We start from the raw sequence: 14,329 nt of genomic DNA, 5'->3' as shown, positions 1-14,329 counted from the left end.
AAAAGGTATACATGAAATTTTGTCAATCTGAAAAACTGCCACATTTTAGTTCTTGGTAGTGATCAGATGAATTAGCTGTCCTCAGTGAGATGATAATCCAGAAACATAACTTTGTCTAGGCTGAAATCAGAAATCATATCATTAATAATGAATATATGTGTCTGCATATATTCATTAATAATGAATATATGCAGACACATACAGTAGTAACAACACAGATATAACACAGTGATCAAAATATATTATTATTTTATGATAAACACAGACACTGCAGCAACAAAACAGACATACACAGTTATCAGAATATATACATACGCATACTGTGTCACAACAGACAGTAAGTGCACTGGCATTAGAATGTAACAATGAAAATTTGTTTATATAAAGACTTAAAAAGACTGACAGAGATTTTTCACCAGCACCCCCTTCATTCCATGTATGTGTTCACATTAACCCTTTTCACTTTGAACATATATAAAACTAAGTGGGATGTAAGTGACACTTTTACAAAATGATAATATTCCAGATAATATATATATATATATATATATATATATATATATATATATATATATATATATATATATATATATATATATATATATATATATATATATAGTGATGGTGTTCAAAAGGGGGACTGAAGAGAATCACCAGTATAGTAATATCATTGTTGCACTGACCTGTGCTGAAACTGCCATATGTTGTAGTTCTTGATAGTGATCACATGAGTTCAGCTGTCCTCAGTGAGATGATAATCCAGAAAACACACCTTCATCTGTGCTAAAATCAGAAAACATATCATAAATAAAGAATATATGGAGACACATGCATTAGTTACAACACAGGTATCACACAGTGATCAAAATATATTATTATATTATGATAAACACAGACACTGCAGCAACAAAACAGACATACACAGTGATCTAAAGTAGATCGATCTAATCTCTGGGAATGGGGTTTAAGTGAGTGGGATCTATGTGACGCTTTTACAAAATGATAATATTCCAGATACTACATATATAGTGGTGGTGTTAAAAGGGGGACTGAAGAGAATCAGCAGTATAGTTATATCATTGTTGCACTGACCTGTGCTGAAGCTGCCATGTTGTAGTTCTGGAAGGTGATCAGATCAGTTTTACCTTGATCTGTGCTGAAATCAGAAAACAGGCCGGTAGCCAGGGGTGTTCGTGGGGTTCGAAAGAACTGCCCCTTTTGCTGGGAAAAGGTCCACTCTGGGTAAAATTTGATCTAGGTACATGACGTTTTTATCTGAAAAGGGCCACTTTTTCAAAAAAGAATCCTCCTTTTGAAATTGCTGGCTACGGGCCTGAAACATATCATTAATAATGAATATATGCAGACACATACAGTAGTTACAACAAATATATAACCCAGTGATCAAAATATATTATTATTTTATGATAAACATACACTGCAGCAACAAAACAGACATACACAGTTATCAGAATATATACATACACATACTGTGTCACAACAGACAGCTAGTGCACTGGCATTAGAATGTAACAATGAAAATTTGTTAATGTAAAGATTTGAAAAAACTGACAGAGATTTTTGCCCAGCACCCCCCTAATTCCATCTTTGAGTTCACATTAACCCTTTTCACTCTGAACATATATTAAACAAAGTGGGATCTACGTGACCCTTTTACATATATATATATATATTTTGGTGGTGTTCAAAAGGGGGACTGAAGAAAATCACCAGTATAGTAATACCATTGTTGCACCAACCTGTGCTGAAGCTGCTACGTTTTAGTTCTTAATAGTGATCAGAGGAGGTGGAGTAAGAGGATAATCCAGAAACATACCTTCATCTGCGCTGAAACCAGAAAACATATCATTAATATAAATATATGCAGACACATACAGTAGTAACAACACAGTAATCAAAATATATTATTATTTTATGATAAACACAGACACTGCAGCAACAAAACAGACATACACAGTTATCAGAATATATACATACACATACTGTGTCACAACAGACAGTTAGTGCACTGACATTAGAATGTAACAATGAAAATTTGTTAATATAAAGACTTAAAAAGACTGACAGAGATTTTTCACCAGCACCCCCCTCATTCCATGTATGAGTTCACATTAACCCTTTTCACTTTGAATTAACATATATAAAACTAAGTAGGATCTAAGTGACACTTTTACAAAATGATAATATTCCAGATACTATATATATATATATATATATATATATATATATATATATATATATATATATATATATATATATATATATATATATATAGTGATGATGGAGTTCAAAAGGGGGACTGAAGAGAATCACCAGTATAGTAATATCATTGTTGCACTGACCTGTGCTGAAACTGCCATATGTTGTAGTTCTTGATAGTGATCACATGAGTTCAGCTGTCCTCAGTGAGATGATAATCCAGAGAACACACCTTCATCTGTGTTAAAATAAGAAAACATATCATAAATAAAGAATATATGGAGACACATACATTAGTTACAACACAGATATCACACAGTGATCAAAATATATTATTATATTATGATAAATGCATATAGCGATAAAACAGCCATACACATTGATCAGAATATAAGACAAACACATACAGTGCACAGGCATCAAAACGTATATATTATATTTTGTCAATCTGAAAAACTGACAGATTTTTGCTCAGCCCCTCCCCCCAAGTTCACATTAACCCTTTTCACTCTGAACATATATTAAAGTAAATGGTGTTCAAAAGGGGTACTAAAGAGAATCACCAGTATAGTAAAAATCATTATTACACTGACCTGTACTTAAGCTGCCACATTTTAGTTCTTGGTAGTGATCAGATGAGTTTAGCTGTCCTCAGTGAGATGATAATCCAGAAACATAACTTTGTCTGGGCTGAAATCAGAAAACATATCATTAATAATGAATATATGCAGACACATACAGTAGTAACAACACAGATATAACACAGTGATCAAAATATATTATTATTTTATGATAAACACAGACACTGCAGCAACAAAACAGACATACACAGTGATCTAAAGTAGATCGATCTAATCTCTGGGAATGGGGTTTAAGTGAGTGGGATCTATGTGACACTTTTACAAAATGATAATATTCCAGATACTACATATATAGTGGTGGTGTTAAAAGGGGGACTGAAGAGAATCAGCAGTATAGTTATATCATTGTTGCACTGACCTGTGCTGAAGCTGCCATGTTGTAGTTCTGGAAGGTGATCAGATCAGTTTTACCTTGATCTGTGCTGAAATCAGAAAACAGGCCGGTAGCCAGGGGTGTTCGTGGGGTTCGAAAGAACTGCCCCTTTTGCTGGGAAAAGGTCCACTCTGGGTAAAATTTGATCTAGGTACATGACGTTTTTATCTGAAAAGGGCCACTTTTTCAAAAAAGAATCCTCCTTTTGAAATTGCTGGCTACGGGCCTGAAACATATCATTAATAATGAATATATGCAGACACATACAGTAGTTACAACAAATATATAACCCAGTGATCAAAATATATTATTATTTTATGATAAACATACACTGCAGCAACAAAACAGACATACACAGTTATCAGAATATATACATACACATACTGTGTCACAACAGACAGCTAGTGCACTGGCATTAGAATGTAACAATGAAAATTTGTTAATGTAAAGATTTGAAAAAACTGACAGAGATTTTTGCCCAGCACCCCCCTAATTCCATCTTTGAGTTCACATTAACCCTTTTCACTCTGAACATATATTAAACAAAGTGGGATCTACGTGACCCTTTTACAAAATGATGATATTCCAGATACTATATATATATATATATATATATATATATATATATATATATATATATATATATATATATATATATATATATTTTGGTGGTGTTCAAAAGGGGGACTGAAGAAAATCACCAGTATAGTAATACCATTGTTGCACCAACCTGTGCTGAAGCTGCTACGTTTTAGTTCTTAATAGTGATCAGAGGAGGTGGAGTGAGAGGATAATCCAGAAACATACCTTCATCTGCGCTGAAACCAGAAAACATATCATTAATATAAATATATGCAGACACATACAGTAGTTACAACACAGATATAACACAGTGATCAAAATATATTATTTATTTAGATAAACACATACAGTGCAGCAACAAAACAGACATACACAGTAATGAGGGTAGGGAATACCCCCCCCCCCCTTAATCACCAATCATGAAGAATTAAAACAGGTCAATCACCAATCACGAAGATAAATTCAGGTTATTCACCAATCACGAGGAATTGAAAACTATCACCATTCATCAAGATAGAAAATTGCCATTCTTTCAGGAATGCAAAGAATTTATAACATTTCCAGAATAATTAATTTTTGGGTTCCCATGCCTAGATCAATCCATCTGGATTGGTCTAACCTTAAACCCCCAGGGAGTTATACTACATTGCTATCATCTTAATCAGCTTAATTGTCTGTCACGCCTATCGAATCAGGTAGGGGGGTAAAGACAAGTACCGCCTTACAGCTTTACTAAGCATGAGACATTAAAGCTTGTTAAATTGATAGCAATTTAGTCAGACTCCCCAGGGAGATAGATCAATCCAAATATCTGTGGGAATGGTCCCTAAGTGACCCCTTTACAAATTGATAATTTCCCAGGAACTATATAAAGTGGTGAGGGTCAAAACTGGATTGAAGAGAACAACAAAGTATAGCAATATCATTTTTGCACTGACCTGTGGTGAGGCTGCAATGCTGTAGATCTTGATGTGATGACGAGTTTAGCTGTCCTCAGACTGATGATATTCAAGGAGATACACCTTCTTGCTGATGATGATGAGTTTATAAAATAGATGTCTGCAGTGTGATGATAATCCAGGGGACATACCTTCATCTGCTTAAATCAGAGAACATCGTCAATAACGAATATATGCAGACATACAGTAGTTGCAACACAGACATATCACAGCGGTAAAAATAAATAAATAAATAAACATAAAGAGACAAAACAAGAACATATAGTGATCGAAATATATACAGACACTAACTGTGTCACAACAGGCAGTGCACAGGCATCAGAATGTATGCAGGAAATTTTGTCAGAATTTTTTCTCAGCTCCAACCCATCCCAACCCCTACGAGTTCATATCACCCTTGTCAATTTGAAGATATATATAAAACTCAGTGGATTCTAAGTGCTTTTACAAAATTATAGTTACACAGCTACTTAATATAGTGGTGATGGTCAAAAAGGGATTGATGAGAACACCAGTATAACAATATTATTGTTGCACTGACCTGTGCTGAGACTACGACTTTGTAGAGTAGGCTTGTTGACTACATTCTGACGATATGTGGAGAATCACACTCTTTAGTATCAAACCCAAGCCATGTCTTCATGAACTTCCTATTCAATGGCTTCTTAATCAGAATAGGAAACAAGCCTACTCTGCCTCTTTAGACTTTACATAACGTATTATAAGGAGATGCAGACTACAGTAAAAAGTTATTACGTGAAGTTACCGAAATTGCCTGTGAATTATTAGATGTCTCTGACAATACACTGTCAAGACAGACAGTACACAGGCATCAGAAAGTTTAAATGAAATTTTGTTTATATAGCGATTTGAAAGTCTGTGAAATATTTTCGCTCAGCACACCTCCACCTCCCACCCATCAGTTCACATTAATCCTTATCACTTTAAACATATATATAAAACTGGGTGGGTTCTAAGTGACCCTTTTCTCTCTCCTATCCCCACTTTCAAAGAACCCATACTTTGAATGTTAGGTTCACATTTTATTAGTTCGCATGGTTCTTTAAAATAAGACTAATGAGGCTCCAAATTTTGTTCATAAGCATAAGAATAATATATTACCATGTTGACAAATCATTCACCAAATTTCAATTTCTTTGTCAATCAATGTTTTTTGCAAAAGATTTTGATTTTACTTCATGAAAAATCCATAAAATATGACCTCTTGTGACACTTGGCCCATTATCAATAAACCTTGGATTATTGTCAAGCACTCATGCCTCATGAAAATTATTGTCCCATCCCTTACCTGCATAATGTATTGATGTATCTTTAATCATATTGATATGGCAAGCATTTTCTCTCCCCTACCCTCACTTTCAGAGAGGGTACCTTTGGATCGTAAGGTTCACATTCTTTTACATAGTTTTCTAAATTAAGACAGCTGAGGCTCTAAGTGTTATCAATTAGCATTAAACTACACCATTTTTACAAATCATTCACCAATTCTTACTCAAACAATGATTTTTAAAACAATTTGGTTTTAATTTATGAAAAATCCACCAAAATCACCTCCTGTGACCTTTGACCCATTATATTATCAATGACCCTTGACCATGCATTCATGACTTTTGAAATAAATTGTCACATCCCTTGCCTCCGGATCCATAATGATATACAATGTACTGATATTTGTGTTAATTACCATTATATAGATATTATTTAGTAAGCTTTTTTTCTCCCCTACACCCATCCTTGGTACTGTAAGAGTGAGGTTATATAAGGAATAATAACACACAAAAAGCTACAAGTATAAGAAGGCTATCACACTTATTTGGGCACTCAGGAGATATATAGGCCTTACCAAAAATCACTATTATTCTTCCCTTTTTTGGTACCAATACATGCTTATAAGTGCACACAATACTGAGGGATGTTTTATAGATACATATACAGATGTGGGTGCTTTCCTTGAAAAACCAAGTTTGAGTAATCCAAAACTAGAGAGAATAATCTAAAAATATAATACCCAAAGCAAAAGACTTAAAACAATAACCTTTATCAAACCAGCCAATGATCGAGTTAATACCTACTCATCATGCCCAAGCTAGCATAAACTTGCGACCTATAAGGAAATGTTATATTTAGTTAGAATTTAACTGTTAATTCCAATTTAATTATTTATACCAGGAAAGTGACATACAACTATTTCACTATTGGTCCATAGTAGCATTTAGTGTTTCTAAGAACTACTCACGTTAGGGGCAAACTATAGTGCTGTGATCTAAGTATCAAAGTTTGAGACAGTTGACAAAATATTGAAGTGAGAATGGCTTTAAAACACATGCCTCAGTTATCTTTGCTTCAAAACATATGTATCAGAACATTATCCGTAATGTTGGTGTAATTTGTAAAGGATTGCAAAATACTATGAACTGGTATTCTTTCTGGTTTATGAAAGGCAATATGTGACTAATAAATTGAAAGGCTAGACTAAGTTAAACCAAAATAAAAAAAAAAGAAAATGTGTGAAGGTGTACAGTTGCCAAAATGATGAGAAAGTTGCACGATAAAAACCTTGCCAGCTGTCATCCATCAACAAGAAGTTTGCTTATTAATTTAACTCTCATCTGATCATTCGGGATTCTACGAGATATGCGTGCGCCTGCGTGGTACTCAATTCTGCGTTCGCTTGTCTTCGTGCTCACACGTGCACTCGATTATTCATCGATTTTTTATAATTTACGTGGTTTTTTAAAGACTGGTCATACTCTTTTGTGAGAGATTGCTTGACAGACAATCTTTTGTACTAATTGACGCTGGTTTTTTAGCATGTCGTCGGCTCAGACCGGACTGCAAAGCGACTTAGTTGGCGCTATTATTGCTCAGGCTGAGGCAAGCCAGAGTGGCGCAGAGCGGGCTTCAGCAAAGGATGCTGGCTCAGAAAAATCGACTACCAAAACCAAATCTAGTGGTAATAGGGGTAAAAGACTAAGAACCCCGAGCTCTGCTTATAGCAAAAGAGCAAAGCTGACAAAGGACGTCAGCTTCACGGATGGTGCAGGCTCCCATGGAAAAAAACTAAATTCCAAGGATGCGATTCCTTCGGAAATCTCCGTACACGAAGCAGATTCGGAGTCACGTGACGACCCGAACAACAAATCTAACAAGTCGGCTACACATGATGGCAGCGCCCATGGTCCTAGAAGTAGCCGGAGCTCACGCTCGCATGGAAACTACTCCAAGTCATTCAGTGACCATTCAGTGAGCTCTCGTGAGGTACAAAAAGATATGAACGACATGAAGGAGCAATTGTGTAATATTCAACAGATGCTAGCGTCTCTTACTCCTGTCGTATCGGAACTTAAACGTGCGTACGATGCTAGTATAAATAGCGACCAGGATGGTATTTTGTCAGATGATGAGGAATCCCTGCTTGAGGAATCTTACTTTCGTTCTACTCCTGCCAATGATGATAGTAATGCTGACAGTGATAGCAGTGACAGTCCTGCTAAGGAAAAACCCTCAGAAACTCAGGTCAGTCAGCCTCAGGGCTTACAATGTTTGAAAAACATTTTGGCTGCAGTGACTAATGATGAAGTTAGAGGCCCGAAAGTTCATGATGATGTTGCTAAAATCATGAACACTGTTTTGTACAAGGGTATGCCTGAGGAAGTTCTGGAGGATATGGTGAAACTTTATCACCCACCTGAGAACTGTACCTACATGACTCAGATCAAATGTAACCAGAGACTGTGGGGAACACTGAGACCTTTAACCAAATATAATGACAAGATAATGCAAAACTGGCAAACCAACATATTCCATGGACTTACACCCTTCCTGGAGATAGCTGATGCTTGTTCTAAACACCTTGAAGGAGAAGGAGATGTGCCTTCTCCTGAAACATTGCTAGCAAAGATGACAGACGGATTCAGCATCCTTGCTGCAGTTGTACATGACATTTCTATGTTTCGCAGAGAACTCGCCAAACCAGACATTAATGAGAAATACAAAGCTTTGGCTTCCCCACAGAATCCTGTCACCAAGGAGCTGTTTGGTGACAATTTGGATGCAAATATGAAGGATATTGAAGAAGGCCTAAAAATCTCTAACAAGGTTCAGAAGAAAATAGCACGCCCTAGACCCACAAATATCTTCTCCAAACCCAGGGTATTTCCTACAAGGGCAACAGCTCGCTATGACAACAAAAAAGCTGGTTCTTTTTTAGGAGGGAAGAACCAGAGAAGTCAACAGAACAACAGGAAAAACTGGACAGGGAAAAAGTTCCAGAAGAAAGAGTATTAGGAAATTCTCATGTAAGTCAACCTTTTGTTGCTGGTAATATAAAACAGTCTCTTCTTGAATGGCAGAAGTTGACTTCAGATCCAGTGATACTCTCTTATGTTGTAGGGGTCAAGTTAGACTTTACAGAACAACCTGTACAAAATTTTGAGCCTAACAGCTTAAACTTTAGTTCAGCAGAACAGCTTATTGTGGATTCAGAAATTAAAAAATTGCTTGACAAAGGTGTCATCATATCCTCTAATGAGGAACCAGGACAGTTTGTTTCTCCCATTTTTCTCAGGCCAAAAAAGGATGGCACCCATAGGATGATTCTTAACTTGAGAAAATTGAACTCTTGTATAAAATACCATCATTTTAAAATGGACACGGTGCAAACTTGTCTAAATCTTATGACTCCAAATTGTTACTTAGCTTCACTGGATCTGAAGCATGCTTACTACTCTGTCCCTGTAGCTCCAGAATTTCAGAAATACCTTAAATTTAGATGGAAAGGCAGTCTTTTTTCATATGTTGCACTTCCAAATGGACTAGCCTCTGCACCCAGAATCTGGACTAAGCTTCTTAAACCAGTTTTGGCACAATTAAGGTCAAAAGCATACATTTCCAGCATTTACTTGGATGACCTATATTTACAAGGTGAAACTAAGGAAGCTTGTGAGGAGAATGTTAGAGAAACTGTGCAATTACTATCGAAATTGGGTTTTGTTATTCATGAACAAAAGTCCACACTAGTTCCTGTTCAAATTATGGACCACTTGGGCTTTACCTTGAACTCTAGGTCAATGACAGTTATGCTCACTTCAGAGAGAAGGGCTAACATTGTTTCAAAATTAATGGACAGAATGAAAAAGCCTAAATGCACAATTAGGCAAGGTGCACAGTTGATAGGTTCCCTAGTTTCAGCTTTACCTGGGGTACAATATGGGGAACTACACTACAGGTCCCTGGAAATGGATAAAATTCTAGCCCTTAAGAAAAACAGGGGTAATTTTGATGCACATATGATTTTTAGTAACAAGGCAATCACAGACATAGTATGGTGGATAGATAACATCAACTTGGCCAAAAATCTAAGACTCCCCAATCCTGACTGTATTATTCAGACAGATGCATCAAAAATGGGATGGGGTGCAGTGTTACAAGAGTCCACAACAGGGGGTAGATGGCAGAAATGTGAAATGACTAAACATATCAATTTTTTGGAACTTAGGGCGGCCCAGCTTGGGTTACGGTCTTTTCAAAAGGACATTTGTGGAAAACATGTACAGTTACAAATGGATAATACTACTGCTGTTGCATACATAAGAAATATGGGAGGCACCCATTCTAGTGAATGTAATGAGATCACCCTTTCTATCTGGAAGTGGGCAATTAAACACAACATTTGGCTCTCAGCAACTCACATCCCAGGTGTCCTTAATGTTGTGGCAGACAAACATAGCAGATATTTTAATGATAGGACAGAATGGTCTTTATCCCCCTCTATTTTTGAGCATTTAGCTGCATTCCTTGGGAGACCTTCTGTTGACCTGTTTGCCTCCAGGTTGAATCATAAGACAGAACTTTATTATGCCTGGAAACCAGACCCCCATGCACTTGCAATAGATGCTTTTCAGCAGTCTTGGTCTGTAAACTTAAACTATGCATTTCTTCCTTTCAGTATGCTGAATCAGGTCCTTCAGAAGCTGCAGACAGACCAGGCCGACATCTTGCTGATAGCTCCACTGTGGGCCACACAGCCATGGTTCCCAGTCCTCCTTCAGATGCTCTACAGAGAACCAGTGCTGTTGCCGCCAACACACAAAATCCTGAGCCTTCCGCACAAAAAAGGGGAGGTGCACCCACTGTCAGACAAGATGAGGCTGATGGCATGTTTGTTATCGGGAAAAGCTTACAAGAAAAGGGTATTTCAGGCAAAACTCAAGACATTATTATGCAATCTTGGCGGACTGGCACACGAAAACAGTACAACACCTACATCAAAAAATGGATTAATTACTGCACTAAACTCAATTATGATCCCTTTCAGCCAAGTGTGCCACAAATATTAGGATTTCTCACTGAACTGTTTGAAGCTGGTCTTAATTACAGTGCCATTTGCACTGCAAGATCTGCTTTATCAGCTTTTGTGCAACTGAAAGATTCCTCAACACTTGGATCTAACCAGCTCATCAAGCATTTCATCAAAGGTGTATTTCACAGCAGACCTTCTTTTCCCAGATACCAAACCACATGGGATACAAATATTGTATTAGCATACCTAGAGAAATTATCACCAGTTTCAGAACTTTCAGACAAAGATCTAACACTCAAACTAGTTATGCTGGTGGCACTGATATCAGGACAAAGATGTCAATCAATTCATCTCATGAACCTTAAAACAGTGTTAAAAACTGACACAGGAGTGGCTTTTTTAATTGATGCATTAGTTAAACAGTCTAGGCCAACAAAAGATCAGCCAATCATAAACTTACCTGGTTTCCCAGAGAACAGCAGACTCTGTGTGTTGAATGTGTTACATGAATATTTAATTAGAACTAGCAAATATAGAAGTAGTGGTGTTTCACAACTTTTTCTTAGTTACAACAGACCTTTTAATCCTATAAAAAAGGATACGATTGCTAGATGGATAAAGACAGTCATGTTAAAGGCTGGAGTGGATACAAGTGTGTTTAAAGCACATAGCACACGTGCAGCTTCTACTAGTAAAGCTTTTGCTGCCAATATTCCACTCAGTACCATTTTACGTACAGCTGGTTGGAGTAACAACAATACCTTTTCTAGGTTTTATAACAAACCAACAGTATCACAGAATACTAGTTTTGCTTTTTCAGTGCTTGAAAAACTGTGATTATGATTCATGAGAATATTGTTTGAGTTGCATTAAAAAAAAAAAAACTTGTTTCAACAGTTCTTTGTTCGTGTTCACGACAGCTTTGAAATCTCGTAGAATCCCGAATGATCAGATGAGAGTTAAATTTAAAGATTAAACGAGACTTACCTGTAAGTTGAAGTTTGATTGGAATTTAACTCTCATCTGGATCATTTGAGGGATTATACGCCCACCCTTATTTTCAGTTAACACCCACCCTTCTTCCTTTGTTGCCGTGAACACTCAACTTTAAAGATTGAGTACCACGCAGGCGCACGCATATCTCGTATAATCCCTCAAATGATCCAGATGAGAGTTAAATTCCAATCAAACTTCAACTTACAGGTAAGTCTCGTTTAATCTTTAAATTAATACTGAACAGGTTAATTCAATAGATATGTGATGCTCCATGCTGATGCCAATGAATTTTGATTTACATGTAACATACATGTACATGCAGTTTTTATTACACACACACACACACACACAAACACACATAGCTCATACAGGAAATAACAGCAACTGCATTATGCTCATCACGCAGTCTTGTGTACAGCAATCACTGTATATAGGAGTCACTTAAGCAATTAGGAAAACTTGGATGACTGAACACCGTTTTGTGTTGATTAGATCAATGATTTTGTAGAAACAGAATGAAAGACACGAATGTAGATAAGATTTGTTTGTTATCACAAACCAGAAGCCTTACAGCATTTATCAGAAGGGAAGCAAATAGTCTTTATACTTACTCAATAAACTAAAATGAACTCCTCTTCGATTGTGTTAACTTGAAAAACTACATGTATTCCGCTTTTTCCCATCCCAAAGAATCTTCACTGAATCTTTGCATATGCTAGGTAACTTTCACTTTTCAAACAGTTTTTTACATTTTCTTGTTCATCTATGTCAAAGCTGTTGAAATAAAATGCTTTTGTAATTACCTGTGGACTTTTCATTAGTTTTAATCACGTTTAATCCAGCCCATTGAAATACAATGTTAGAATCTTCAATTTACACCCGCAGTCAATAACTTGCCGCGTTTTCGTTGGCTAACTCTAAGGTAATTTTATGTGAACAAGTAGCTCATAATAATTTCACAGAGGAAGTCCAAGTATACAATGTATCAATCACATAAAATAAGTTAGAGTTAGCCAACGAAAACGCTGCAAGTTATTGACTGCAGATACATTGTAAATTTTCACATTGTATTTCAATGGGGTGGATTAAACGTGATTAAAACTAATAAAAAGACCACAGGTAATTACAAAAACATTTTATTTCAACAGCTTTGACATAGGTGAAAAAGACAAAGTAAAAAAATGTTTGAAAAATGAAAGTTTCAGGAAGTTACAGGGTGGGGGGGTATACTACAAAAGTACCGAATTTACTTACGTCGTTAATATCCCTAAATATATTCCATAACGTGCGAAATACTTGAAAATAGCATTCCGATCCGAATGAACAAGACTCTTAGTGAAAAAAAAAAAAAAAAAAACCCCGCCGAGAAAACGCAATCAACATATCTGTCACAACTACCACACTGAATCGGAGGAGAATCGGGGCACATCAAGCGCATACCAGCAACGCTACGTTCCAGCTATTTCGGCCCAGATCTTTTGATTTTTAGTTCAAATATGAATTGATAATATTTTGGTTGAAAAGTATTTCATTTTATAAGCATTGTTCATTATTTAAAAAAGGAAAAGAAGTTATTTTTACATCCCCTTTTTTATTTCAATATTTGCGGACAGTAGGCCTACCGGTATTGTTTAATGTCCATTGCCCGATGTACAATCAGGGGCGAATCCAGTATTAATTGAAGGGGGGGGGGGGGGGTCCGCCGCGGATCCTACAAATTTCTAATTACTTTCATGCACATTGTTACTCGTAGTGGTTTATCTGTGTTTAGATTAATTTCACGAAGTAGAAAATAAAGACCATCTATACCTTCTCTTTGAAATGAAATAGGGCCTATACAAATGCTGATATATTAACCCCGAAAACTTGATTTTTTTGCCGACACATGTATAATTTTCTTTTATAAATGAGGTATTCTAAAGAATTTGCTAAAATTTGAACACAGGATTTAGTCATTTGGCTGGGACGACATTTAAAAAAAAGATTAAAGGATAGGCTACTCTTCTCTTCATTATTGAATATATTAACTTAATTTTGTTACTCAAGACAATCTAATGAATTAGGAGCTGAATAATTTCTGTTATGTAATTTACAAACTAAAGTCTCTTGTTAATGATTGGGTAAATTTGGATAAAGGCGTAACATGGAATAAAGTACAATTTATCTTCTATTCATTTCCCAAACATAAAAAAGTCTTATTTGTATTTTCATCAAAAATCCTTGTTGTGTTTGATGG

At 36.1% G+C, this 14,329-nt stretch overlaps 1 protein-coding gene and 2 long non-coding RNA genes across 5 annotated transcripts; 1 reads left to right on the top strand and 2 right to left on the bottom strand.

Annotated features, from left to right (window-relative positions):
* Positions 1–678: 678 nt before the first annotated feature.
* LOC147763571 (uncharacterized) lies at positions 679–2,595 on the bottom strand. Its single transcript, XR_015333211.1, has 4 exons — positions 2,364–2,595; positions 1,761–1,848; positions 1,093–1,333; positions 679–783 (listed from the first exon to the last, which is right to left on the bottom strand). It is a non-coding gene; the product is annotated as an uncharacterized LOC147763571 (long non-coding RNA).
* A 219-nt stretch (positions 2,596–2,814) lies between these two features.
* On the bottom strand, positions 2,815–13,427 carry LOC147763570 (uncharacterized). Of its 3 annotated transcripts, none has more exons than XR_015332701.1 (5): positions 12,705–13,427; positions 4,755–4,912; positions 4,042–4,052; positions 3,220–3,460; positions 2,815–2,910 (listed from the first exon to the last, which is right to left on the bottom strand). It is a non-coding gene; the product is annotated as an uncharacterized LOC147763570 (long non-coding RNA). The 3 variants fall into 3 exon arrangements; XR_015332700.1 differs by having other exon boundaries at positions 3,965–4,052; positions 4,755–4,915; positions 12,705–13,422; XR_015332699.1 differs by having other exon boundaries at positions 3,965–4,052; positions 12,705–13,417.
* Positions 7,608–10,862, top strand: LOC106163723 (uncharacterized). The gene is made up of 2 exons (XM_013541391.3): positions 7,608–9,094; positions 10,744–10,862. Exon 1 carries the CDS (start codon positions 7,608–7,610, stop codon positions 9,081–9,083), a length of 1,476 nt encoding a protein of 491 aa, XP_013396845.2. The 3' UTR covers positions 9,084–9,094; positions 10,744–10,862.
* Positions 13,428–14,329: the final 902 nt, after the last annotated feature.

Source organism: Lingula anatina, chromosome 2, assembly GCF_051362555.1.
Source record: "Lingula anatina isolate TDL-2025a chromosome 2, LinAna3.0, whole genome shotgun sequence".
Taxonomy (NCBI): domain Eukaryota; kingdom Metazoa; phylum Brachiopoda; class Lingulata; order Lingulida; family Lingulidae; genus Lingula; species Lingula anatina.
The sequence above is the reverse complement of the archived record's forward strand: the minus strand, read 5'-3'. Positions and strand labels throughout refer to the sequence as shown.